Below are 26,640 nucleotides of genomic sequence, written 5' to 3' on the forward strand. Positions count from 1 at the left end.
AGGGTGACTGACCTTCAGGTTCCCCATGACACAGGACTGTCCCGCACAGGCTGTCACCCTAGAAAGCAGAACCTCAGGGTGGGGTTGAGAAGTCGGCCTGCCCACCGGTCTGGAGGCAGCTGTGTCAGCAGCCATGGCTCTCCCCTGTGGTCCAGGGGGGAGAGGGGCAGGTGGACGGCGAGCAGGGCAGGCCCCAGTCAGTGGCCGGGCTCTGTGGGCTGCCTTCGTCCCGGGAGGGCCAGCACTTTCCCGTTGCACCAGCCGTCAGCCTTCTGGGGTTTGTGCTGACAGAGCTGCCTCACGCCTGAAAGGCCACCCTGGGCCTCTGCTTAGAGAGGGGCTTATAGAGTCCGTGGGATGAAGGCGTTTGGGCCCCTAGCCATCCCGTCGCGAGTCCAGTGGGTCCACAGAGCCAGCCTGGTTCCCAGGTGTATAACTGGAATGGGTTTAATCTGCAGCAGATGGAACCTCACTTCAGCTCCTTGACTGGGGTAGATTCTCCCAGTGAAGCAGATGAATGTGATCAGCTGCTTCAGGCTGTTTTGTGCAGACGCCCAGCCAGGTGATAACCACGGAGGGAAAGAGGTGACACTCCTCCCTGCTGCTGGGACCAAGGTCAAACCCTTCTGAGGCTGCTGGGCGGTGCTGGAATGACTCAGAACCCCATTCCCCCGCCAATCCCGTCTCCACCCAGGATGAATGGGGCCTGTAGGCAGCAGGTTCCCTGAGTTCCACCGGTTCCCAGGCTGACTCTCCCTTCCCAGGGCAGGCAGAGTTCGACAGGCCGCCTTGGCCAGTGAAGTTTGTCTGAAGCAGGCAGAAAGACCCAAGATCCCATTAATTGAGCCAGAGGACAAGTCTTCCCCACCCAGAGGCCCACGCCCTGGTGGTGCCCAGGCTCCTCTAAGGGTCTCCCCATGGCCTGGGGTCTGGTCCTTTCTCTGTGGCCAGAGCCTCTAGGGGATGTGTGGCGTCCACTCCAGGTTAGCAGGATGAGGGGTGCAGAAGCTGAGAAGGCCTGGATGCTCCCGGTGCCCTAACTGCAGTGCTTGAGAGGAGCTCCCTCTGGTGGGTGGCCCAAGTCCCCGGGTGGGCGGGAGTGGGGGACAGTGGCATCACCTCTGAAGGGTTGTAGCAGCATCTCCATCAGCCTGTGCACTGGACACAGGAGGCTGAGCAGGGAAACCCAGGCGGACACAAGAGGTCGGGGTTTCATGGCCACGGGGGCTCCACATGGGTTGGGGGTGATCACAAAGCCCTGGGCAGGGGTTAACCACAGCCGAAAGGATGGGAAGAGGGAGTGTCACTCACCCATTCCAGAAAGTACTTGTTGAGTGCCTTTACTGGTCGATTACTGGCAACAGCAATATCTGGAGAGACACTGAGAATGGCTGGCTGACAGGGGCGCAGATAAGATCGCAGGAGAGGACCGAGGCCAGAGAATCCACACAACCTGGGAGCTGTTCTCCTGCCTAAGAAGGGGTGTCTGTGTGCCCAGCTGCCATGGTCACGCAGGGTGCTCAGGGACCCCATCAACATTCCCTAAGCACCTGTGCCTGGCACTGTGAGACACTGAAAACAACAGTTAAAAGGTCAAGTCCCCACTCTCAGGGGCCGTGTCGCAATGGAAGAGACAGACCCCAAGTCCTGTAGATGGTTTTGAACACTGAGCAAGGGTGTGGGAGACGAGACAGGGCGCTGAGAGTGCGGCTGGGGTACGCTTGCTTTAGCTGGGGGTTCAGAGACCGCTCCAAGGAGGCAACATTGGAGCCAACATCTAAACGATGGTGTATCTCTGTTCAGGTTCCCCAGGGAGAAAAGCCTGAGGAGGAGGCTTATTTCCTGCTGCTTTGTCAGAGTGCAAGCCCCACTAAGTGCAGCTGTTTGCTTGATCTCATAGGACCGCTTTCGGGGAAGCCAGTCAGGCTGCATCCGTCAGGGAGGGGTGTGGTGAAGAGGCAGCGACCTATTGACCTGTTCTCATCTCCCATTCGGGAAAAGTTTGTACCATAAGGGAGTTAAATGCCCCAGACTTCAGGGTTACACGGGCACGGGGCTGGGTACCTCCCAGGGCTCTGGGCTGACAGGGAACGGAGGGCAGGAAGCAGTTTGCGTGAACCTGTGTAGACAATGGTTGGAGCCCACTGAGCCAGCTGTGGGGCAGGAATGAGATACAGGTGTGAGAATCTGGAGTGAGCACAGTTACATGATACCCTGGGGAGAGCAGTCCAGGCAGAAGGTGCAAAGGCACTGTGGCCTCTTTGTACTTTTGTCCTGTAATTTTTCAAAATGATAAAGGAAGGATGCACCAGCCCCCAGATACAGAATTCTCAGTTCTGCAAATGAAGCCACTAGCTATCCAGAGCTGGAGAGGCCTGAAGGGAAGGGCATGGTGAACGCTTGATGTGCTGCAGGGGCTCCTGCTGTCAGCTTGGCCATCCCAGCCACATGGCCATTCATTAGTCCATCAAACCCTCACTGGGCAGCTACTATGTGCCAGGCCCGGTGCTTAGCGCCTGGGATGCAGGGTAAAGATAAGACAAGCTCTCTGCCCTCTAGATGCTCCCTAGGGAGGGAGGAAGACAATTGGTTTTGAAACCAGACAAATTCTGGATCTGAATCCCTGCTTCCCACTTATTGCCCAGGTCAAGGTGTTTGTTCTAAGCCTCAGTTTCCCCATCTGTAGACTATACAGCCTTAGTCATGGAGTTAATACAGGGATCAAAGGGGACTACAGATGCAAGCATCCAGTGCTTTGTACAGAGAGAGAGAGGCTCCATAAGCAAAAGCGGCTGGCAGCTCCGCCAGCCCGGGTGGGCTGGGGGGAGGTGGGGAGCACTTTGTTGCTTCGTCCCTGAGCTGCTACGTCAAAGTTTTCATGGAGAGAGCAGAAAAGAGCAGTTTTGAAGAGTGTTTAAAATCCTTTGCAGATTAAAATATTACCCAATCTGACCCCCACCCCTGGGGGTTGTCATAGCTCCCCCTGGGTCCTCCAGCTTCCAAAGACCCCCTCACCCCCAGACACCCCTGGAGGGCTTGGGGTGAGAAGGACCACACGCAGACGGCACCCAGCACCGTGGTCTCCAGGGCCTTTATTCAGGAAAGTACAGAGCATCTGCAGTCTGTTTGACAGGCACTGTGCGGGGGTTTGCAACAGCTCAGTTTTCTCCAAAGGTGTGGCGGGGAGAGGGGTGCAGAAGGAAGGAGGAGGCTCAGGGGAGTTCTCTCCTCCAGAAAAAGGCACTGGCGGGGGGTGAGCGCCCTGCTTCTCCCCAAGCAACGGCCTGGGTTATATACACACGGGGGTTGACCAGACGCAGAGAAACTCAAAGCTAAATACAGCGAAGCGTGGAAAGAGTCCATGGCGGAGGGTGGCGGGGTGGGGTGGGAGGATGGCCAGGGCTGCATCCGGCTCCTTCCATGGGGTGGGTAAGGAAGCTCAGAAAGAAGGCAAAGCTTTAAAGGAGAAACAGAATCCAGCCTCTCAGACTTAGTGTTTTGTGCAATTAAAAAAACCCGACGAAATAAATATAACTTAAAAACTTCTTACATGACACTAAAGGCACATCTGGGACAAGCAGTTGAGAAACCTCCTCCACTGCTGAGCAGTGTTGAACCCCAAGAGCCCCGGGGCCCCACGAAGACAGGGCAGAAAGGGCGCCCACTCACCTGTGCGCAGGTGTGCACACCTCGTCCCACCCTCCTGGCACCTGCACGGCCGGGACCCAGGGAGTCCCGGCCTGGACCAGGCTGGCTGGGGAAGGTTTTCAGACCGCCTGGGCAGGGGTTCTGGGAAATCACATTCCAGGATCCATCTATCCCGCTCGGTCAAGGCAGTGGGGGACAGAGGGGAGAATGGGTTGAGAGAGAGAGAGGGTAGGTGTGCAAGAGAACTAGCATGGGAACTACAAAACCCCCAAACCCCTAATAGCATAACCCTAGAAAGATGCCACTTTCTACCATTCACATATATACTGTAACTCAAAGCAAAGGATTGCCAGGAAGAGGCCCTATGGGCCTCCTTTAATGAACAAGTCACTGGCATGTTAGCACATTGTTTGCAAACAACTGGTGCCTGCTTAAAGTGCTTGGAAAGTTTGTTCTCTTCAATTGGTTAAGTCGGTCCCCTGTAATTTTTGTTCATAGCATTAATTTGCTTTAGCAAACTTTTTTCATAGATAGAATGAGGGCACTTGGCCAGCCCATAGTTGTAGAACTTTTACATCTGAATTAATGACGTCCCTTCCCCGCAGACAGGAGCAGCCCAGACCCCCGGGGTCCCTTCTCACCCAGCTGACTACAGCTCCCAAGACCCCGGGCTGACTTTGGTGCTTCTGCCTTCTAGGGTCATGTGGTGTCACAAGGTCTCTCGTGCTCAGCCGGGAGGGGCTGTGACCTTTTAGCAAGGCAGCCCACACAGGAGCTCACTGCTGTTTTGATCAAGAGCCAGGAAGTTCAAAAGTGATTTCCATTTTTAAACTCTGTACTTATGCATCCTCATGTGTCCCACCTCTGCCCCCACCAACCGTCACTCACCCAGCATGAAAAGGGAAACGAACGTGTCACGTGGGCAACTTGACAGTTCCTCCAGAGACCCTGCGGTGACAGGGGGCAGCCCAGGAAGGCTTCCCTCTGGATTGGTCCTCCAGGCACACACCCCTGGGGACACATCATCTCCAAGTGTCCCTGGAGCAGCTCCCTGCAGAGCAATGGGTCCAACCTCCGACAGCAAAGGTGAACACCTGGGGCCCAGCTCCAAATGGCCAAAGAGCTGGACTTCTGTTCTTTAGAACTCACGCAAATTTACATTCTTCTCAATAATACAGACCTACTTGCTTTACAATTAAAGTAAGGCTTACAGTTGGTTCCTTGTGAATCTTCAAGCAACCTAGAGATGCCAGGAAGAGATGCCTGGCACCCTCCACATACTCTGGAAGCTGCTCACACCGTATCTGGGAAGCGGGTCTAAGCCCTTCAGGCTGTTAAGACTTATTTCGGGGGCAGTGGGGAGGGGGATGATGGCAGTAAGCCAGCTTCCTGCCTCCTCCCTGCTTAGCGCTGGCCTGGAGCTCTGCCCCATAACTGCTGGGGACCCTGGGCCTCATGAGCAACCTGGGTGTGCAGCAGGTGGACCACCTGGCACCAGGAAGTTGGGAGGTGAGGGGACAGGAGAGGAATGTCCTTGGCAGGTTCTGTCTTTTTCCCCCTGGGGCTGCCTGGGCCCTGGCCCACTGCCATCCAGCCCCGAGGACCCTGTCACAGTAAGGTGGGGAGTGGGAGGTACAGGTGGCTCTGGGGGTTGGGTGGCATCCCTGGAAGCTCAGGTTTGCAGAATGTCCCTCTGAATTCACGGGCGAAAATCACAGACGGGAGAACACAGTTCCTGCCTGCCCCCTCCTGGGAAGGCCAGTGTCAGAGAGCACAGTCCAGTTGGATCTGGACTTCTGGCTCCTGGGTCTGTCCCAATGCTGGAGGGTTTCAATACCGGATGGATGGGGTCTCTGCTTTAGCAGCCCTACAGAGGCCACCACAGCATCCCTCGGAGTCCCTAGGCTGCTAAGCAGAGGGTACTTTATTCATGGCCAACATTCTGTTCCCAGTGGTTTTATGCCCCTAACACCAGGAAGCCTGGCACCAGGCACCTATTTTTACAGCACCAGCCCATCCCCAGGCTGAGAGGATGGGGCAGGAACCGGCTGTGCCTAACAGTGGCGCCCATGGCACTGGCCACCAGGGGGCAGCGGGCCTCCACAGGTAAGCTGCCCAGAGGCTTGGGGTCGGGGGCTCTTCTGTTAGGGTCCCCGCTGGAGCCAGGAACCCCGCGGCTACCTGAACCTCCCTCCAGGTCTAAACCCTACTGACCTCCCTGCAGGCGGCCAAGCCTGGGTTTGGGCATTTCTCTGCTAGTAGGAGGATCCTATTGAGAAAGCAAAATGGAAGCCCCGGCTCCAAACCCTTCAATCAGGCAGTAACTAGAAAATCTCATCTCATCTCGTCTACAGAGTGTCTTGTAGTGCCGTTCGGGAGGGTCAGTTCTAGGGCTTTGCACCCAGGTGGAAGTGAAGGAAAAATTCAGAAGGAGAAGGGAAGCAAAGGGGAGAAGAGGCCAGGGTGGCGACGAGGTGGGGCGGAGGGTGGCCTCAGGAGAGGGGGGCGCCCGGGCACATTTCCGTCAGGATGTCCACGAGGTTGTTCAGACCCGACAGGTAGCCGTCCTCCCGGTTCCCTTCCTGCCACGGGATGTCATGCTGCAGGGTCTGGCCCTCGGGCAGGGGCGTGGTTTTCCCAAAGTCGATCATCCACACCTTGGCCTGTTCCTTCTTGTCGTGGATGAAGAGGAGGGAGCTGCCGATGACCTGGAGGGGAGCAGGGGGGTGAGGCGGGGAAGGGCTGGGGCCCCGCCGTGCCCTCCAGACAGCAAGCCGGCACCTTAGGGGGGGCTTGGAAAAGCCTGAGACCTCAGGGAAGTGGAGCGAGCTTTGCTCAGCCGATGGGCTCCGTCCCCCATTCTCATCTGAGCAGCAGAGCCTGCCCGAGTGGCCACGCCATGGACGGGGGACATGGGACCCAGAACAATGACCGCCCACACCGCCAGGGAGGAATGTCCAGGAGGGCAGACCCCGTCCCCATCCCCCAGTCCCAACCTGCACACTTTCCTCTATTTCTAGACCACAGCTAACCCATCCCTCAGCACCTCTGAATGCTCCCCAACTGCCCGAGGGGGAGGTACCAAGGAGATGCCACACGCCTGTCTGTGGGGAGACTGGAAAGGACCCTGTCCCAAGGCACTCACAGCTCCCGGGGGAGGGCGGGCCATCAGGCCCAGGTCATCCCCGGCCCGGGAGCACACCTGCTGCAAGTCCTGGGCAGACAGGGCTTCTGGGGCTGGTCTTTGCTCACGGTCTCTGCCAGGGACAACGGGCACCAAGACCCCTCCCTGCTGTGGGCCAGGTCAGAGCACCTGCGTGGGGTAAGGTGCTTTCCCAAATATGAACACACCCTCCAACCCCCTGGGTCACCTGTGTGAGGCCCGAAGGAGACATGGGGGTGTGGGGAGGCGCTGAAGTGTCCTTCTAGCTCCCAGGGCCCCGGCCGGGGCAGGGAAGACCCCCTGGATGTGCTGAGCTCAGAGAAGGGGGCTTTCTCTTCCCAGATGGAAAAAAGCAGAAGCCCCAGCTAATTTGGCCTCGGTCTAGACCTGAAGTTTCCAAGTGAAACTCCAGAAAGAGTACAGCAAAACAGTTTTTCAGGAAATAACAACGAAGTGCTGAAGAAGGGGGAGGCAAAGCTGTGACGAAGCCTGGGGCTGCCAAGTGGGCAGCCGCGGTCCTTCCGTCCACGCAGGAGGTCATGGGCGGCTCTTCGGCCTCAGGTCCTTTCAGCCTTGGCCGCAGGCTGTCCTCCAAAGAAAGCAGGCCAGCTGGAGGAAGCTCTGCAGGCTGCACAAAGCTGAGAAGACAGAGAGACCCCAGGAGAAGCCAAGGACCCAGGGACACTGGGCTTCAGTGAGGACAAAGGGAGAAGAGGGCACTTCCAGGATGGGCGGACCCAGTGCAGCCACACAGGGCAGAGCCGGGCCGAGCCGGCTCCACTCCTGCCTTATGGGCGGCCCGTCTAGGAGCAAGCAGGTCTGCTAGCAGGGGGGTCAGGCCCACAGCTCAGGCGGGCGTGCCCAGGGGTCATGGCCAACCACACGGTACACGGCTCTCTGTCCCCGAGGACAAAGCCCAACACCTACCTCATGGCACCTGAAGAAGGGAGAGACTTCCAGGGTGGCCCGAATGTCCTTCAGCCGGTCCCGGTAGGCGATCTGGGAACAGAAAGATGACCAGGTTTTTAAACACGTGGGTGTGGGAGGTAGATTTCAGGTGCTATTTGGCCCCTTAGAGTCTCTGAGCGTCAGCGTGAGAGGGCCTTACACCCTGTTTATTCCAACCTCCTCATCTAGAAATGAAGAAACTGAGGCTCAAAGAAGGCGGAGCAGCTGGGGCCCTGGTCCCACCCTCCCTCCACTACACACTGCTTTGTGACAGGAGGCGCGGTTTGGGGACGGGGGAGCGGGGGACAGTTCCCGAACAGCCGGGAGGCCTCCAGGAGCCCCTCGCACGAGGGTTAAGTCTATTCTGGAACTCCAGCAGTGTGGAAGCAGCACCCAGAGAGCCCGGTTGCCATGGTGCTTGTCTTCCTGATACAAACTTCAGTGCCCTGAACTCTTGAAAAGAACAGAATAAGAGAGCCAGAGCCACAAATATCTCTGCCAGTGGCCTCTCCACAGAGCTGTGCTGGCCCTGGGGGTGCCCGCCCTCCCCAGGGGCTGCGAGGGAAGCCTGTCGCACACAGGCACATAGGGTCCCTTGACGCCCATTTGAAGCAGCGCCAGCCCGGGGCTCAGGACCAGGAATAATCCCTCTCGTCCGGGTGCAGGCAGCGCACGTTCTGTGGCAAACTCTGCTGAGGAGCCGGAATCCTCCCCGGCCGCTGACCCGGAGTCCAGAGGCTCCAGCTATGGAAGAGTTGGGGTGCCTGCCCCGTGACTGAAGCCTCGGCTCTTACCATGGGCCAAGCGAAGTCTCCCAGCTGGAAAAGGGGGCGGTAGGGAAACTCCCCAGTTCCAGCCGGTGCTGAGTCTCCTTGGAGAAAGGCTGTCTGGGTCCAGCCCTCCCCACTCAGCATCCCGGGAGCCTGTGCAGGGGAAGGTGCCTCTCACAGGGGCTCCAGGGCTCAGGTCCCTGGTGTACCCAGGTCTCTGATTGTCACAGGGTGCCCTGTCCTTGGGGTGTGGGGACTCAACACACCCTACCCTCAGCTGATCCCAGTGCCCAGAGCATCTGTCCAGCAGCCTGCATGCGGCGAATGAAGTCACTTTGTCGTGAACTTCTGCCACCCACACCTCCAGGCTCAGAGAGCCCATCAGTTCTGGCTGGGGAGGGTGACGCGGCACCTCGCCTCGCAATGCCCGCACACCTCCCTCCCTCAGTCTCAGCCTGGTGGAGGCCCAGTCAGGCCTAGAAGCGCAGGAACCAGCAGGCTGCCGGCCCACCTGGGTGTGAGCTCCAGCTCCCCCTTTCCTAGCTGTGTGCCCTTGACATCTCAGTCTCCTCATCTGTAAAATGGGGACAAGGATGCCAACCCGCTGCAGAGGGCTGCTACGAGGGTTTGGTGAGCACTTGGCACAATACTTGGCCTGCAGTGGGTGCTAGAGGAATACGGGCATTGGAAAGGGTTGCTCTGAAGGGGATGGAGACATTTTTGGGAGCTGAGCTGCTGGCTAAGGGAAAGAGTGAACGCGTGTTCACCCGCTGGACGGGCTGACAACCACACCACCTCCCTCTTCACCTTCCAAGCAGAAGTTTGGGGCCAGGGTTTTCTGTGTGGGAACCTCGGCTCCGTCTCGGGCTGGGCAAGAACCTCCAGAGGGGGTGCAGCTACCCCTGCCCGGAGACCACACGGCCCGACCCCTTCGCAGGGGGCACCCGACTCACCAGGATGTTCCGGTTTCCTTTAGTGAATTCTCTGAAGGCCTCGATCACCTGCTCCCTCGTTTTGGTCTTCTTGAAGTCCCGGTTCACGGAGCCATCTTCTTTCTGAGAAGAAGAATGACACAGTGCCTCAGAGCCACGAGCCCCAGGCTGACCCCCAGGCAGCCAGGTGCCCACACGGGGCACAAGGAAGCAGGTGCCGTGTGGTCAATCCGACTGCACGGCACGGGGGAGCCTGTCCTGCGCCCTGGCTGAGGAGAACACAGGGGGTGGCACCAGCGTCCCAGGCAGAGTAAACGGCATTAGGAAAGCCCGGAGGCCCGAGGGGTGCTTGGACCAAGACTGGAGGAGCGAGACTGCGGGGCCCGCCCGTCCATCCTGAGGGTCCTGAGTGTGAGCAACAGGGGGCTGAGGGAGATGCACGGGCCTCTGCTTCCATGAGGGGCCGGGTCCCTGGAACCGGGGTGCCTGAAAGTCTCTGCTGCCCAGGGACACCCTCCCTCACCACAGGAGAGAGGCGCTCCTTGCCCCAAGCTCAGCTCGATTCCCTTGTAATGGAAGGTCTCTTACTTAGGCTCCCTGAAAGTGAGGATATAACACAGCCCAGCCCGCTCCCTTCCCCACCCAGTGCACGGAATGGCTCCATTTCCTGAGACCAGTACTGTCTGTTGCAGGCTGTTCAGGCAGCACGTGGGGCTTAGCATCTCTACGAGGAAAGCTGTTCTTTAAAATCAAAGGGTGAGAAAGCCTGGCTCCACTAGGCGTGCGTCTGTGCGCCACCAGGGTGGAGCCCAGCACTGTCGCTGCCTCTGCAAGAATAGGCAGGACCCTGGCCAGAGGGAGAGAGCCGAGGGCTGGGCCTTCCCCACAGGGGTCTCTGCAGGGCCTTTCCTGGACCAGGGACGGGGGAGGCGGGGGTGTGCTGGTGAAGGCAGCTGGCTTCTTTCGGAGCTGGCCGGCCCCCAGCCCGAGAAGATGGGCTGTTGGCCGTTCCTGCAGCTGGACAGTGGACAGAGACCAGGAGATCCAGCGAGAGATGGAGAGAGAGGTCAAGGGAAAAGCAGACTGTTTCAAACAGATACAGAAAGGAAAGGAGCCTTAAGAGGAGGAAGATGAGCATATAATGTACTCTCCCACTGGATCCAAAAATACAGCAAAAGCCGATTTCAGAAGACAGGGGAGGGGCAGATGGCTTTCTCAGCCTGGAGATCGTAAAGCAGCTGTCACAGGGGAAGGCGAAACCTTTGCCCCACTCGAAACCATCGGCAGCAAGGCACTGCCCCGCAGAAACTTCCAGCCAATGCCATCGGCAAGGAGGCTGTCCTGGCTTCTCTCGCTCGTGAGTCAGGGCTCCCCGCTGCCCTACTCTGACTCGAGGGCTGGCCAACATGGGCCAAGAATGGGCAGAGAACAGAAACCCGAGCACGCTCGGACTGTCCTCTGCTTGAGAGGGACGGCTGCCTGAGACCGAGGGGCCAGCGCCTCACAGCCCCGCTCCTTGGGGTGAAGCATGTGTCTGAGCAGAGGCTCTCAAATCTAGCAGCAAAGGAGGCATGTGGGAGCCTGGATCTAGGGAGAGCATTCTCAGGCGCTTCTTGGGAGAGTGAAGAGGAAAGAAAAGAGAATGAGGGGGCCCAGACGTTGGGGGTGGCCTCGGTGCAGCCTCCCCAGAGGGGCTTGGTGACCGGAGGAGCAGCGCCTAGTCCTGCCTCCCAGGCAGATGGCTCGGATGTCAGAGGCAGCCGGCACGCTCCCTCCCTTGGCTGCATCTCACTGCCAGTCCTGATTTTCGGGCCCTGGGAAGAATGAGCTAGCTCCCAGCACTGGCATGCAGCAAGCTGCCTCCTGGGTGGGGTCTCAGTGCTGGGCATGGTCTGGGCTAGATGTAGGGTTCTCGATGGAGGGCTCAACGCTGGGTGGGGCTAGAAGCCAGCCCTGCTCCAAGGCCCCAGCCCCCTACATGGCTATCCCACCCAGACCCAGACCAAGGAGTAGGCCAGTTTCCCCAAATGTCTGTCCCTGGGGCTGGCTGCCCATGCCCTGGGCCCGTATGGGGAGGAATCTTACAGCCTCCGTAGGGTCTTGAGAGCAGCCAGGACCGCTGGGTGAATGCTGTTGGAGCCCCAGGACCCAGTCCCTTCCCCACCCAGGAGCGGGGCGGCTCAGGCAGCCTCAGGCCACCGCTGGCTGTCCTCACCTTGATGCCCTCGATCCGAAACCCGAGCGTGGCTGTGGAGCTGATGGTCTCCCTCCACTGCATGTATCGTGGCTTGGTCACAGCCCTCTGGGCTTTCTCCTCCTCGGTAGGGGCCTCTGGGTCCACCTCTATCATCTTCTGGTACATGTCCTTCCGGAGGCTGGGCTTCTTCCGGGCCTTGGTGAGTTCCTCCTCCAGGTAGGTCCTGGGAGGGAGGGGAAGCCACATGAGGGCCAGTGGCCGGAGCGCGGCCCACTGGTGCCTTGCCCGAGGGCTGCAGTCAGCTTAGCCAAGTCAGCCTCATCCCGGACAGGCGCACATCTGCTTGCGCTGGGCCTGGCTGTTGACCGAGCACGGGCCAGCCTTGCCTAATGCGAGCAGCTTCGTTCCAAGAGCACTGGGAAGGCCCGACAAAGCCCAAGGAGCTCTTCCTTCTGGGCACCTCACAGGACCAGCAGAGGAGGGAGGAAGAGAGGGGCAGCTTGGCGGCTCATCCTGCTGGCGTGAGGGTGGGGAAGGGGGCTGAGGGCGGGTCCGCTCAGGGTCCAGCTGTCCCCCCGGGCTGCCTTCCACGAGGCGAGGGCTTCGTAAGCCAGCACCTGTGTGAGTCGGGGAGTGCGTTTCATCCACACCACCCATCTCCCTGGTGCCCCGGCAGCCTAAGGGCTCTCTCCGAAGAGGGAGCACCTTCAGGCCAGAAGGCCTGGAGGGAGGGTGCTGGAGGGAGAAGCCCGTGATGGGAAGCAAAGCCTCGGGGCTCTTTTTCTACCGCAGAGACGTGCTGGGCTCTTCCTATCCCTCGGACCCCAGGCCGCAAGACAACGTGGCCAAGTAAACTGTTCACCGCCCTGCCCTCCGCACGGGCTGGCAGGGGTCTCCTAGGAACTGACAGGAGTGGGGACAGTACAGGATCTGGGCAGCCCGAGACCGGCTTCCTGGCCCCAGGCCGCCTCCCTGGCCCCCTTCGCCAACGGGGTGAGTCACCCCCCCTTGCACGTCAAACGCCCACCCTCCTCCCTGCTCCTATTTTAAACTCCCCTTCTCCCCCACAGTGGGCTCAGCTGCTGCCTGTGACCCTTCCTGAAACAGGAATCCGCAGCGTCAGCTGAGTAGAGGGAAGTCTTCTCCCCGGGCCCGTGTGCGTGGGCGTTGCCCACACGGCGGCCTGTGACGGCAGGCCCAGCCTCCACTCTCCCATCTGTCCCCGGGGACTTGCTCTACTGTTTCCCACCATACCTCCAACCTGCCGGTGTGGGACCCAGAACAGACTGGTCAAATCCTTTAAAAGATAAGCTTCCAGAACCACTGTACCAACTCTTTCAAGAAAAAAGCAAATCCTTGGTGGTGAACTTGGGTCTGGTCATTTAGGACCTTCCAGCGGGTGATGCAGACCGTAAGGAGGTTCTGTGCTTGGTTGTGCCCTTGCACACGCGCACACACACACACACACACACACGTGCGCATGCACACAGTACTGTATGCACGTCCATGCACGCACACGTGCATGTACAAACACTACTGCGTGCAGAGCCAGGTCAGTGCCGATGAGCGCTACAGGGCAGAGCTGTGAGGCAGGCTGCTTTTGCATGGATTTGTGTCATGCTGGCCCGTGTGTGTATTTGTGTGTACGTGCTGTGTGGTGGGCAAAGGGTTTGTCGTCCCCAATGCTCCTGAGTCCGCTGCAGGGGCCTGCGGGTGGGTGGGTGGTGCACTTCTGAAAAGACTTCTCAGTAGCTCCTTAAGCAGGAAGCAGCCCTCACTGTCAAATCCCTTTCCACATGGGGCTTGCTCCAGAAAGGGCCTGTGCAGCGCAGTCTGGGCAGAGTTGCTCACCCTCTGGGAGAGGAAAGGGGCCAGGCAGAGATGCCTACAGGGGTCACGAGCCTGGTGGTGGGGTCAAGGGTCCACCGGGAGGAGAGCTGCAGAGCCTCCCCAACCCTGGTGTCCTGACACTGGTCCGGCCCACCCTGCCCACCCCAGCAGGAAGGTCACACGTCCATGAAGCCTGCTGGGTGAAGCCACAAGACTAAGTAAAGGCAGTGTTCCCCTCAGGAAGGCAGCCAGCCCATGGGGAGCCAACAGGTGATACACCAAAGCCATCCACTTCCCACCACGCTCTCTCCAACCTGCTTCCCACCAGGGCACAGGTGCTACAGACAGCTCTGGTCTCCACCTGCCAGCCCTGGTCCAGAGGTCAGGAAGACACTCCTGACTCTCCATGGCAGGCTACATGACACACAAGAGATATGGGGTCAAACCTAAGAAAACGCCCTAGAGCAATGTGAGCTTATGTCCTTGTGGAACTGGGGTCCCAAGACACCCCTTGTTAGGACACTACAGGTGGCTGCATCACCTTTTCCTCAGGCCTCACCATGGCCGGGTCTGCTGACCAGCCAGCCCTTCCACCACTGTGACAAGTCTGTGACAAGTCTCCACCTCTCATGCCCCGGACTCAGGGTTTGTGGTGGCCCTGGGCTGCGGCCTCCCCTCCCTCTGGCAAGTGCAGAACCCTTGGGGAGTGCCAAGCTGCAGCCCAGGCTCGACCTGGTAGTCAGAGGCCTGGTGCAGAGGCAGGCTGTGTGACTGCCTGGCTGGGTGGCCCTGGGGAGTCCCTTAGCCTCTGGTGTCAAAGGTTCTCCTGCTCAGACTGGATGGTGGCCCATCTGCCAGGGCGGCTGTAAGGAACACCCAGCACTCGGAGCACAGAAGGGCCTCCACCCCATCCTCAGGACCCGTGAGACAGGGAAGGGGGTGCAGGGGTGGGACTGGTCCTGGGGAGACCTACCTCCTCCCCGCCATATGGGATCCTCACACACCTCCTCCCTCAGCCTCCAGGCGGCCCTGCCCAGGACTGGGTTAAACACGTCCCAGCCTTGCTGGTCACTCTGGGTCTCTCCTGAGAGCCCTGGGTGCATTGGGACAGAAGCTCCAGGCAGCAGGGGGATGGGGCAGCCTTGGTAAGAGAGGAGGCTCCTGTCCCCAGCAGCCTCCCAGGGAACAGACAGGCACCCCGGCAGCCTTTTAGGACTGGCCACACGTTCTTCCCACAGGGTGTACTTTTTTTGGCCCCGGTCTGAGTGAATACCGATCAGAATATTTATGTGTCTCCCCTTGAGAGGGCACATCCTGGTGCATCACGGGAAGGCCTTCCAGGGACAGAAATAAGACTCTGGAGAGAGCAGTGGCCAAGTGGTGGCTGGAGGGACATTCTTTCTCCCTGTGGGCTGGAGATGGTGAGACCCCTGGATGGAGGGAGAGAGAGGCTGGGGACAGTGCAAAGAGTGGGGTCTCTACTTCTCCACCCCTTCATCCCTGCCCTCGGGGCCAAGCCAAGGGAACACAGCGGGTCAGCCTGCAGTGTCAGGGTCTGATTTCATGACACAATTCCCAGGAGGAATGAGGAAGGAAGGAAAACTGACTGGCTTGGCCTGCTTCTTTCCTGAGGACACACACACACACACACACACACCCCTTTTTCAAACTCCTCTTATAAGAAATAAAACTGCTTAAACCATCCAAAGCAAACGCAGGCTCCAGCTGTGAGCTCTGCGTCTCGGAGCCTGGTCTCCCCGGAGAGCGGCGGGCCGGATGGAGGAGGCCCACGCCTGGCCGTCCCGTCTGGGCACTTGCAGTCGGCGGCTCTCTGAGGCTTCAGAGGACTCCACCACCCACTGACCCACCAGGAAGGAGCTACTCCATGACTCCTGAGACGGAATGGTCAGAGTCTGAGAGGAGATGAGAAAACCCTGCTGCCAAAGCAGGGCCCAGAGCTCAGGCGCCCGGGGCTCAGGTCCTCCTGGCTCTGCCCTCCACCCTGTCTTCTCCAGCCCACTCCTTCCCTCCCGGGTCTTCTCTGGGAGGAGCCTGGTGGGGGGGGACACACCCATTTCCACACACATGCCCACATACCCATCTGGCTCTGTGCCACTGGGCTGGGGTCACCGCCAGCCCCAGTCCAGAATGCGGCAAGCTGGTGACTGTTGTCAGGGCCTCTCACACTCCTCTCTCCTCCATTGCACCCTTATGACAGGCGCAAGTCTCTTTCGGCAAATCAACACAATCTGCTAACCGGCTCCCTCTTTGGCTCGGGGTTGGGGTGCAGGGGCGGGGAGGGTGGGATGAGAACAACCTCTACTCCAGTCTCCCCCTCGCAGCCCACATTAACGGGAAGCCGCCCCCTGCTCGCCCCAGCAATCCCACCTGACCAGATGGGCAGTTCTCTCTGCCCTCTTCCTGGGGAGGCTCCGCATCCACCAGGTCCCCTTTCTGGTCCCACCGGCTACCGGCTCCCGTCCCCTCCCCCGCCGGCCCCTGGCTCACCAGAGAAGGGAAGGGGCCGTGCTGGGCAAAGCCAGCACATATGTGAGATGAGCAGAGCGGGTCCAACCAGACCCCTGGCCCGGCCTCGCCCACATGAGGCCTCAGGGACAGCCCAGAAAGCCCGGCCTCCTGGAAGCCTGGAATGCCGTGCCTGGTATCTGCCGCCCGGCCAGCTGGGGGCTGAGGGGTGGGTGTGCCCCCATCTGAGGAGCCTGGCTCACCTGACGCCCATCTTGCAGTCCATCACGCAGGGCGAGTCGAAGTCGGCCAGCAGGTCGTCCATCTGGTTGTAGCGCTCCCCGTCCTTCACCACGTCCCCGTGGTAGGCAGGCACGTAGGGTCTCAGCACGTCGGCCATCAGCCGGTCCAGGCAGCGCTGCTCCGACTCACAGTGCTTCTTCAGGATCCTGCCGTTGGCAGCCGCCTTGAAGCTCCCTGCACAGCAAGGTGGGAGGAGGCCCTGGGTCCCCAGCCTGAGCCCTCCTGGCTCTGACCCCTGCCCCTACCAGACACGCCCTCCGTCACAGGGCCCGGGCCTCTCGGGGATGCTGTGGAGCTTGCCAAGCACGGGGCTGAAGGTGTGCCCAGGTCCCCACTGGTGGACTGAGCCCTTTAAGCAGAGTGGGTGTAAGTCCCAGTTCCCCACTCCCCACCCCCCGTGCCCTGACGGCAACTCTGGGCTGGCTCCCCGACTTCCCAGATCCCAGGCTCCTCCTCTGAAGATGGAAGGACACCAGTGCTCACCGCTGGAGGGTGAGCAAGGCGAAGTGAGAGGTCTGTGCCAGGACCTATTCACCCCTCTCTGTGTGACCACCACCTCCCAACCCCACCATCGACCCTGCTTCCCAGCCACGAAAGTGTCTCCGGTCTCAGTGGAGGAGAAGCCCTGACAGAGCGGATTTAGCGCCAGGAGAGGGAGACCGGCTGAGAAGCAGCGGTCCAAGGCTCTGCCCGGCTGGGCGGTGTTCCTTCTGAGCCACACCCTCAGGTAAGTATTGAGGAAGGATGTCCATCCACCTGCCTTGGGGTCTGGGTCAACATGGTTAAGGGTGTAAAAAAAAAATATCAGGCCCTGTGCTGGCCTGAAGTCCACAGGCGGCCACTGAATTGTCCCCTGGGGATGATGCCCACCAAAGGACCCCCATGAGTGGGCTAGACAGCTCTAGACATCCTCCCCTGTCACTGAGGGGCCACCTGGAGACCTCATGGCTAGCCCAGGGCGTGGCCACTGCAGCTGGTACTCCACTATGTCTTAACACTCTTGGGGCAACCTGCCTGCCTCTCCCACCAGCTACGAGCTCCTTCGGAGCAGACACTATATCTGCATACGTATTGTCACCCAGAGGAGCACCTTGATGAGGGCATACAACAGGCACTCAGGGAAGCACTTAGCTTTGTCTCTTTGTCCCAGGTGACAAATGGCAGGCAAGCTATAAAGACTGATGACTTCAACTGTTTTATTGAGTTAAAATGGAAGAGAGATTGAAAGAAAGATTGAAAGAGACAGAGAGACTGAGGGGGGAATGTGTGTGACTTGTGAAGAGGTGGCACAGACTGTGGACAGGGAGGGTGTCCATGTGCATTTTCGAGGCAGTGTTAAGGCCCGTCTCTCAAGTACGCCTGCGACTGCAGACCACGAAGTCTCTCGGGGAGCACCTATTCAGATGCTTCATCCCCGGGAGCATCCAGGGCCAGGCCCGTCCCCCACACGCACTGGACGCCTCCCCAGAGAGCCGGACATCCTGCCAGAAAGTCCGGGAGAGCTGTGGCTACCTGCGTGTCCTGCCAGCTGGATCCAGGGGTACTTCTTCTTGAAGGACATGACAAAGGGAGACCAATGCACCATGTTTTTTATTTTCCTCCATGATTTGCTCTAGAAACAAGCAAACGAAAAGCTCTACATTAGAAACAGAACGACTACTTTCTGCTTAGGATGAATTCAAAACCAGGGAACCCCCTGCCTGTGGCACAGGACAAGAGGTGAGTGCCAGGCTCACGGCGCAGGCAGCTCTGAGGACTTCACTTCCATCAACTACGTGGCATGCATCTGTGGGCTTTGTCCCATTCTACAGACAGGCTGAGCAAAACACCCAGAATCAAGGGGACAAGGATCTGACAGGCTCTGGGCACAGAGGAAGGGAAGGACAGAGCATTCTCCATCCAGGGCTGACCCCATTCCACGCCACTTCCCCAACAGGGGACAACTAAACCCACACTGCCTTTCTTTGTGCCCCCTCTCAGTTTCCTCATCTGTCTAGTGAGGGATGGACGGCTGGTCCCCCACGCTCTTCGGATCAGTGGACACTCTAGGACTCTGGAAAATGACCTCTTGCATCCCAACAGCAAGGGCCCCTCAGAGGAAGACGAGAGAGGCCACGATCACCCAGCTGCAGCGTGTCACCTCCTACTGCACTTGCAGATGCGGTGCCAGCAGAGGCACCTCTTGCCTCTGAGAGGTGAGAGGTTTGAGACTTTAAAGGGAACTCCCTGGGGACAGCAGTGCCTCCAAGGCTTTGGTGCACACAGGGGTGAGCCAGCCCGTAGGACTCTCTCTCCACTGCACTTCTCCTTCTCAAGACATTTCTTAAGTAAAAACTCTGTGTGGGTGTGTGCATGTGTGTGTGTGTAGGAGGGGCTCCTTGGGCAGAAAGGAGAACTAACATTTATTGAGCACCTTCTTATTTTATTTTCACAGCAAGGATGCAAGGTAATCATTATTAGTTCCATTTGCAGAACCCAAGCCTCAGACAAGTAAGTGATAGAGCCACATTTAAACCTTCACCTATATGACCACTTTAAAGAAAATCCTTTTTGTCCCCAGCTATAAACATTTCTCTCTATAAAAATATCCCTAAGTTACTTTAATAAGAATGGGCTGTAGACATGAAGAGCAAGTGTCCCCAGACACAAGCCCCTGAAGGGAGTGATGAGAAGTGAAGCATTTCAAGCTCCTGAGAAGTGGATTCCTGACAGCAAAACCACAGACAGTAAACCCCCAAGGCTCTGCGCTGGGAAGGAGAAGCTGGGAATTCTACAGAAGAGGGAGGTGAGGAGTGGTCCTGCCTGGACAGTGGACCCCTGGGGACCCCTGGCGGTTCCTCATTCTCTGTCCTGCAGCGTCCGCTAGCAGCCACACTGAGGTTGCTGGACTGACTCCAGCTGCTGGAGCCCAAGGTTAAATCAGTCTCCTTTGTTTTTTTTCTCTCTGGTGAGACTCAGCTGCTTCTGTCATCAAGGCTTCAAGTTAAAATCTGTTTCAGGAGAAGAATTCTTCCCTACCGAACCTGGCAATGTTTACCCCACCCCAGAAACCCTCACTCTACTGCCAAGACCTAGTCTAAAGCGAAGGCAGCGCTCTGCCAGGCCATGTGACAAAGGGCCGGCCTCACCGACAAGGGTGTTTTTCCTAGATCCTTCTGATGGAGATCTCCGAAGAAGGCTAAGGAAAGCCAGCGTTTCTTATCTAAGCACCCAGAAGGCTGCACAAACACTCAGGACAGACAATGCACGAGGGCAGCACTGGGAAAACCTAATTACATGAGATGACCAACCACGTGATGGTTTGTTCCACCCACGGGGAAGACGTCTAGGTGGGTCCAGAAGAAAAGTGCACAGCTCTCACCACCTGCTTGGTCACACCCCCGCAACAGAGCTCAGAGGGGACGAGGGTCCGACGGGTTCAGAGTGGGGTGGGAGGAGGGAGAGGGCACAGTGTTCTCCATCCAGGGCGGACCCCATCCCATGCCACTCCCCCATCAGGGGACCACTAAACCCACACTGCCTTTCTTCATGCTCCCTTCTCAGGGCCTCAGCTTCCTCATCTGTCTAGTGAGGGATGGACAACTGGTCCCCCCCACTATCTTTGGATCAGTGGACACTCTAGGACTCTGGAAAATGACCTCTCGCATCCCAACAGCAAGGGCCCCTCAGAGGAAGACTAGAGAGGCCACGATCACCCAGCTGCAGCGTGTCACCTCCTACTGCACTTGCAGATGCGGTGCCAGCAGAGGACCCAGGGAGGATGTGTCCCGCTGCTGGGGTCGGGGGCCTGCAAAGATTGATGCCTGCCGGGGAGGAAGGTCATCACAGAGGCTGACCCCACAGACGCAGGCTGGGGGCACAATCGAGGGAGCAGATGAAGACTACTGCAGGCAGCGGGGCCTGTGGGAACAGAGGTCCGGGACTGGGCTTTGGAGCAGTTGGGCCGGATGTGCTGGGAATGCGAGCCAGAAGCAGTGGCTGATAAGGGTTGGAGGGCGAGGCCAGCTCTGCACGCCGGGCCGAGACGCTTGGTCTCCGGGGAGTGTGGTGTTGGGGAGGCAGGCTGCCCTGGGCCTGAGTCCTGGCTGCGGCTGCTCCTCACTGACTGACCTGGGACAAGTTCCTGACCCTCCCCTTGAGGCCCTATTATCTTCCCTGTAAAATGGGAATAACACGTACATTCCTTTGAGCCCCGGAGGTAAAGCCATTAGAAGTTCACGGGCACAGGGGTGTTTGTGAAAGAGTCTTAGTGGTCTGAGTTCAAGGAGGGGTGTCCCTGAAGTCATCCCAGGAACAGTCAGTCCGGAGCCAAGCGGAGGTGTTGCCATAGTTACTCAAGAATAAAGGTCAAGGAGCCTGGGGCTGGACCAAACCCACCCTGTCAGGATGCAGCTCTCTGGGGATCCATGGGGACACACTGGGCAGTGGGCCCGGGACCCGGGAGGCAGGAGGGAAAAGAGCTGGGCGAGAACAGCCAGGTTCGAGCCCAGCAGGGGCATCTGAGCTGCGAAACCTCTAGTTCCCGGACCGCTCTTCAGGGGTCCAGAAAGGAGGCGGGTGCTCCAGGGCAGGGCCCTCTGATGGCTCGCGGGACCCAAGAGCCTCCCAACATGGCTGGGCTCTGAGTAAATGAGGCATTTTTCCGCGTAGCTTCCTCTTTCCCACACCTCCTCCACAAGGGAGCATTTCTTCAACATGAAAATTGGGCCCCATATGGCCAAGGCCAGAGAGTCCCCCCGCTTCCAAGGTGGAATATTCCACTGGGGCGGGTTTGCACACCACGGGATTTCTCGACTGTGCTGGCAGCAGCAAGCAGAGGATTTTCCTGTGGGTTTTAAATCGCAGCGCCCAGGCAGTGCCTAGATTCAGTGCCCAACAGTAAACAGAAAAGCAGGCCCAGGAAAGGCCCAGGAAAGAAGGCGGCAGGGTGACCACCGCCCCTACCCCCGGCCCATGAGAGCGGAGAGAAACAAAAGGGCAGGAGATTACAGAGAATCGATTCCCTTACAATGCCCGGGAGACCACAGCACCCATTTAAGAACCACCAACTCTAGGCAGAAGCCGCTTCCAGGTGGTGGGTCCCAGAGGGTCAGTTGGGCTAACAGTCTCCCTGCAAGCCCCTCGCTGGAGGAAGACACAGTCCTCAGCAATGGATGCCAGGCCTCTTCTCCACCAAAGACAGCCGACGAGGCCAGAAAGGAGGGCAGCCCAACAACCTGGCAGAATTCCACCCAGAGGAATTGATCACCTTCTCTCTCCTGGGAGAGTCTCAATAGCCTCAGTCACTTCTCTGCCATCGGACAACAGTCCCAGATCTCGAATTTCTCAAGCTGAGCTTTGTCAGACACACAGGCAGCTCTTAAATGCCTTGAGCACGCTGTGGCAAAGGGCACCTGGTCCCTCCTCCTCGGCAGTGCTGGCTGCCAGCTGATTTCACTGGCCCTGTCCCTCCATCACCTCCCAGTCACCAGGGTCATCTGGACACCCTCTGCTGACCCTTCCTGGAACGCCCCCCCCAGAGCTCCACATACCTGAAAGGCCCCCCTGGCCTCTCTGGGTGGCGGGGTCCTCCTGTGTAAATCTGAGGAGTCAGCTAGCTGACTCCGCCAAGCTCTGCTCTGGCACACTACTTACACGCAGATCTGATACATAAATGGCCTACCTAATGGATAAGCTGGGGTGTTCTTCCTGAGTCTGCTGGGCATGACAGAGCAAAGGGAATGGCTCTTAGAAACTCCCTGCAAGCTGGCATCACTTGTCACCTCACCGGCAGGGCTCTTTTCCCTAGATGTGCAACAGGACGGACGGCCAGCCTCCCCCAGCACTGGGCCTGGCGTGAGCATTCAGGACTCATCACTTATGGCCTCTCACTATGTGACAGGAGCTGGACCGGGCTCCTTATGGCCTCATTTCTCATCTTCAAACAACCTGGTGGTAGATAGGATTATCTCCTCTGTAAGATGAAGACTCTTACAAGCTGAGTTGCTTCCCCAAAGTCATTCCATTCTCCTCCCTGCCAGTAGGTGCCAGATCACCCTGGGAACCTCAAACCGATTCACCAACTGCTGTGCCTATCAACAAGCAGGGGCCCTTCCAGCCCAGAGCACGCTGGGCAAGGTGATGGGGACAGAAGATTGGGCGGGAAGGACAAGGAGATTTCTTCAAGGAGGTTCCCCTGGGCAGCCAGGCCGCTGGGCTGGCAGGACAGTGCTCCGGGGTAAGGGGGTCTTCAGGCTGCTTCTTCAGCAGAGGAGCCCAGAGCCTTTGGGAGAGGCTCCACAGCTGGCCATCAAAACCCCAGATAGGTCTCATGCCGGGGCTGGGCAGGTGCCACTTGCAGCTTAGCTACCGGGTGACACAAGGCTCTCCCATGAGTCAGATCAGACCAGCTAATCGCTCCTAGACTGTGGCTGGAATTTTACACTTGGGATGTTCTTGGGTGACACTTCAAGGGAAAGGTGAGCCCCACAAAGCTGATTGCCTCTTGAGCAGGGAAGGAGCCACAGGGTGGGCTGATGACACACAGCGCTCACCTTGATTCTGTGCTGGGTGTAAGCCAACTGCAGACCAGAAGTGAGGTTTTTCAGGTAACACCTCAGGTTCATGGGCTCCGATGACCCAGCTCCACAAATCCCTAGATGACTGCACTCCTGGGTTAAATAAGCACTGGTTTTGGTTTCGCTCTGTTTTCTACTTGAGCGCAGGGCAGGGCCTTCTGCTGATGTTTGTTACAGCCCTGACCTCGCTCTGTAAGAGGTGGGGTCATGTTCTCTACTTTGGCTGCACAGGAAAAGGTAGGGCCCTAATTCACGCAGAAGAGTTCAAAAGGATCAGAAAAGAGCCAGACCTGGGGAGTGGAGGCTGGTCCTTTACTACTCAGAGTGGCTGGAGACGCCTGGTGCTCTGAAGCTGCTCTGGGCAGTTCCCTCCCTTCATACCTGACTTGACAGGAGCTGAAATATTCAGGGAATGTGGAGAGGGATTTGTAGCAGGAGAAAAAGCCTAGTAACAACAAAACCCCACCCTTCTTCAAGCTTGAGGTGACACAAGTCACCTGGAAAGGGAGTTTCAGAACCTGGCCAACGCCAGCTGAGCCCTCTCCAGCCACTGGTGCCTTTGGAAGGCTCGAGGGCTCTCACTTTTCCCTCCTCCTCTTTGCCCAAAGACTTCTGGCCTCACAGCAGAGGTGCATTTACTCCCTAACGGCCGATACCCATGTGTGGTGACCTCTCCGCTCAGCACGCAGAGCCTCAGAGCGCTCGGGGCAGCCCTGGCGAGGAAGGCAGCTCCTCAGTCCTCTGGCCTGGACTCACCCATAGCCCTTGAGAGCCCAGCGCGGAAACGGTCCACTGGCCAGTGGGGCCCAAGGGAGGAAGCCTGGGCAGCCTCTCTGACTCTGTGTTTATCTAAACCAGGCTCCAAGCCTCCCAGGGATGCTAATGGCTCCTGGGTAAACGCCACCCTCTGGCTGTTTCCCCCAGCCAGTCATCCGCCTCGTGCTGCAGGGAACACTGCCTTAAATAAAAAGGCTAAGTGGATGACCTCAAAGGCAGGCCTTTGTCTTCTTCCATCAAACAGGCCAAAAGGACTGGCGGAGATGAGGAGGAGGAGGAAGGCGGGGAAGCAGGGACCCAGAGCCGAGGCTGGGGGCTGAGGGGGCCTCTAGGCAGCCCACTCACAGGACACTTTAGCTGTCCTCAGGATCAGCTGCATGATATGCACGGCCCAGAAGGGGTAGTGACATGGGGGCCAGCTGTTCCTTTGCTGGAGGACTGCCTCACATGCCCTAGGATGTCTGCAGGCCTAGCTCTCCTCCCCCATCCACACACGGAGGTATTTGCAGTTCAGGAAACACATGTTCTCTCAGGCCCGTGAGATTCTGCAGGCGACCCCTGGCTCGTTGCATGTACCCCTGCTCACCCACCCTCAGACACCGCAAGGGTGACACCTTCCGCCACCGGGGATTTTTTGCAAGCACGGGCGGGGAGGCAAAGGACTCCGCTAACCCCCAGGCAGCTCAGAGACCCCGGAGGCCCTTCCTCTACTTGAGCTGTCCCTCCTGGGTGCTCTCACAGTGCCTGGGGCACGCCTGCACCCCAGCTCTCCTCTGGGCGAGTGTAACCTCCCGACAGCCAGGACCCCCAGCACCTGGCTCCACCAGGTACTTGGCAACCCCCTGCCACGGGTCCTGGAGAGGCCAGCAGGGCCAGTCAGCTAGGCCTGCAGGCTGAGCCAAGCCCCGCCCGGCTCAGGAGGAGGGAGACCGAATCCAGCATCGCCCGTCGGGAACCTGGTCAGAGCCTCTGGAAGTAAGTTGAAGTTTCCAGGGTCCTGCGGGCTCTGCGGCCCTCTTGTCGGCCCCAGCAGCGCCTGCACTGTCTCCTGTCTGGAGAAGCAGGCCTCCTGAAGCCAGCTCCTGACAAGGCCTCTCTACCCAAGGCAGCCGGCCCTTCCTGCAGCGTCCCTTCCCGCTGGCTTTGCCAGCCTTGCCGCTGTTTCCGCCCTGCAAACGCAGGCTGAAGCGACGCACTCTTCCCCTCCGTCTCGAGTGTGTTTAAAATCCTCTGCCTCTGAGGCCGGCCGCAGCGTTGGATTTTGTTTCCAGAAGACGGCACACGACCCAGGCTTTGGAGCTAGAATGATCCCTGGCTCTGCCACCTCCCGGCTGCAGCTGTGAGCAAGCCTTTAACCTCTCCGACCTCAGCGTTCTCACCTGTAAACTGGGCACGATAACATCACACTCGCCCTGATGCACACTCTACCTGATCAGTTCTGAGAACTGATGAGGCGGTACACATGTACACGGATGCTCTGTATACCGTCATTGGACAGGTGAACCTTAGATGTTCACTTTGTTTGTACTTCTGTGTCTGTTTTGTTTTGTTTTGTTTTCGCGGTACACGGGCCTCTCACTGTTGTGGCCTCTCCCGTTGCGGAGCACAGGCTCCGGACGCACAGGCTCAGCGGCCATGGCTCATGGGCCCGGCCGCTCTGCGGCATGTGGGATCCTCCCGGACCGGGGCACGAACCCGTGTCCCCTGCATCGGCAGGCGGACTCTCAACCACTGCGCCACCAGGGAAGCCCCTGTTTTGTTTTTTTTGATTGAAACAGTTTTCTCCTCCAAGGCATAGGAGACTGGCAAAAATCGGCCGGGCACTTCCAGAGGGTCAGTCATTACCGGTGGCAAGAAGATGAGCTAATTGTGTGGTTAATTGCTTACAAAGCTTCCCTTTGGATGTTCATGGCAACTGGGAACACACAGGGCGGCTCCTGGGGCCTCGAGCTCTGTGACTCAGAAAGAGCAGAGCCGGCCGGCGTCCAGGTGCCTCGACACCAGTTTCTGGTTCAGAAGGTCAGTAAAGTTGCTAAAAGGAGAAAGAAGAGTTCCCCAAAGAACGCCATTTCACACGTGTGGAACTCTGCTAGGCACCAGCGAAGAACATAATAAACAGTGAGACTGCTGAACGGATTTCATTTTACACAGAGGGTTTACACACTCTTCTTAACCCCTTTCCCATCTGAGCTGTTCCCCTAATATTCTCCTCTTTCCTCCAGTACTTCCCCTTTTATTTAAATAGTTAGATCACTTGCCAAACTTTTATTTTTAGATAATTATAAAGAGTATCCTTTTTTTTTTTTGAGTGGAAGAGATGAAGGGAAATCTCTAAAATATCAGAAAAGGGAAATTATCTCTGGACCCTATGACCCTCCAAAGCAAGATTGCCAGAATCCTTTGCCTTGCTGCACACGTGTGCATGTGTATATGATGCCTGTGCATATGTGCTGGTGAGTGGTGATAACCTGGCTTGTCCGGGGAAAGAGGCAGAGAAATCACATCATATTAAATGCCTAACATGTCGCTCGGTACTCTGCTAATATTTCATGTAATCCTCACTCACAGCACTGATACTTATCTACATTCTGCAAATGATGAAACATGTTCAGAGAGGTTAAGTAACTTGCTTAAGGTCACACAGCTTCCTGGTTTGCTCTGAGGATTTTGTTTTGTTTCAGCCAACAGGGTAACTGGGCCCCCCATCGTCTCTCCTCCAGTTAAAAAATAGCCTCAGATAAACAGCAAGTGCTTTGTCCAAAGAGTGACCTTTCCGATGGGGCAGGCTTGACTAATGACCCGCCTTGCCCTCCTTTCCAAGGGGTTCCCAGAACAGCCTCACTGACACCCACTTTGGGAAGACACATTAACAAAGCGCTGAAAGTGGGTGAAGACGCCCCTGCCCGGGAAGGTTCATTCTGTGTCAGTGCCTTTGTTCTGGCCTTGCAGAAGTCTGAGCAAAAGGCACTGAGTTGTCCATGTTTGGGAAAAATGCTTTTTTCTTCCTTCTTTGCTTCTTTTGGTCTTTCTACAAAAGCAGTTTGGGTTT

At 57.9% G+C, this 26,640-nt stretch overlaps 1 protein-coding gene across 2 annotated transcripts in view; it reads right to left on the minus strand.

Annotated features, from left to right (window-relative positions):
• Nucleotides 1–3,075: 3,075 nt before the first annotated feature.
• ITPKB (inositol-trisphosphate 3-kinase B) overlaps nucleotides 3,076–26,640 on the minus strand; it is a 97,575-nt gene continuing 74,010 nt past the window's right edge. For both annotated transcript variants that reach the window (XM_081224989.1, XM_081224990.1), the window contains 6 exons: nucleotides 17,770–17,869; nucleotides 16,218–16,431; nucleotides 11,677–11,881; nucleotides 9,483–9,584; nucleotides 7,739–7,810; nucleotides 3,076–6,356 (listed from right to left, as the gene is read on the minus strand). In XM_081224989.1, coding sequence (XP_081081115.1) covers nucleotides 6,141–6,356; nucleotides 7,739–7,810; nucleotides 9,483–9,584; nucleotides 11,677–11,881; nucleotides 16,218–16,431; nucleotides 17,770–17,869 — 909 coding nt within the window. In that variant the 3' untranslated portion in view covers nucleotides 3,076–6,140. The remainder of the gene's footprint in view (nucleotides 6,357–7,738; nucleotides 7,811–9,482; nucleotides 9,585–11,676; nucleotides 11,882–16,217; nucleotides 16,432–17,769; nucleotides 17,870–26,640) is intronic.

The sequence above is a fragment of the Mesoplodon bidens genome (assembly GCF_964165515.1).
Source record: "Mesoplodon bidens genome assembly, chromosome: 2".
NCBI classification, from domain to species: domain Eukaryota; kingdom Metazoa; phylum Chordata; class Mammalia; order Artiodactyla; family Ziphiidae; genus Mesoplodon; species Mesoplodon bidens.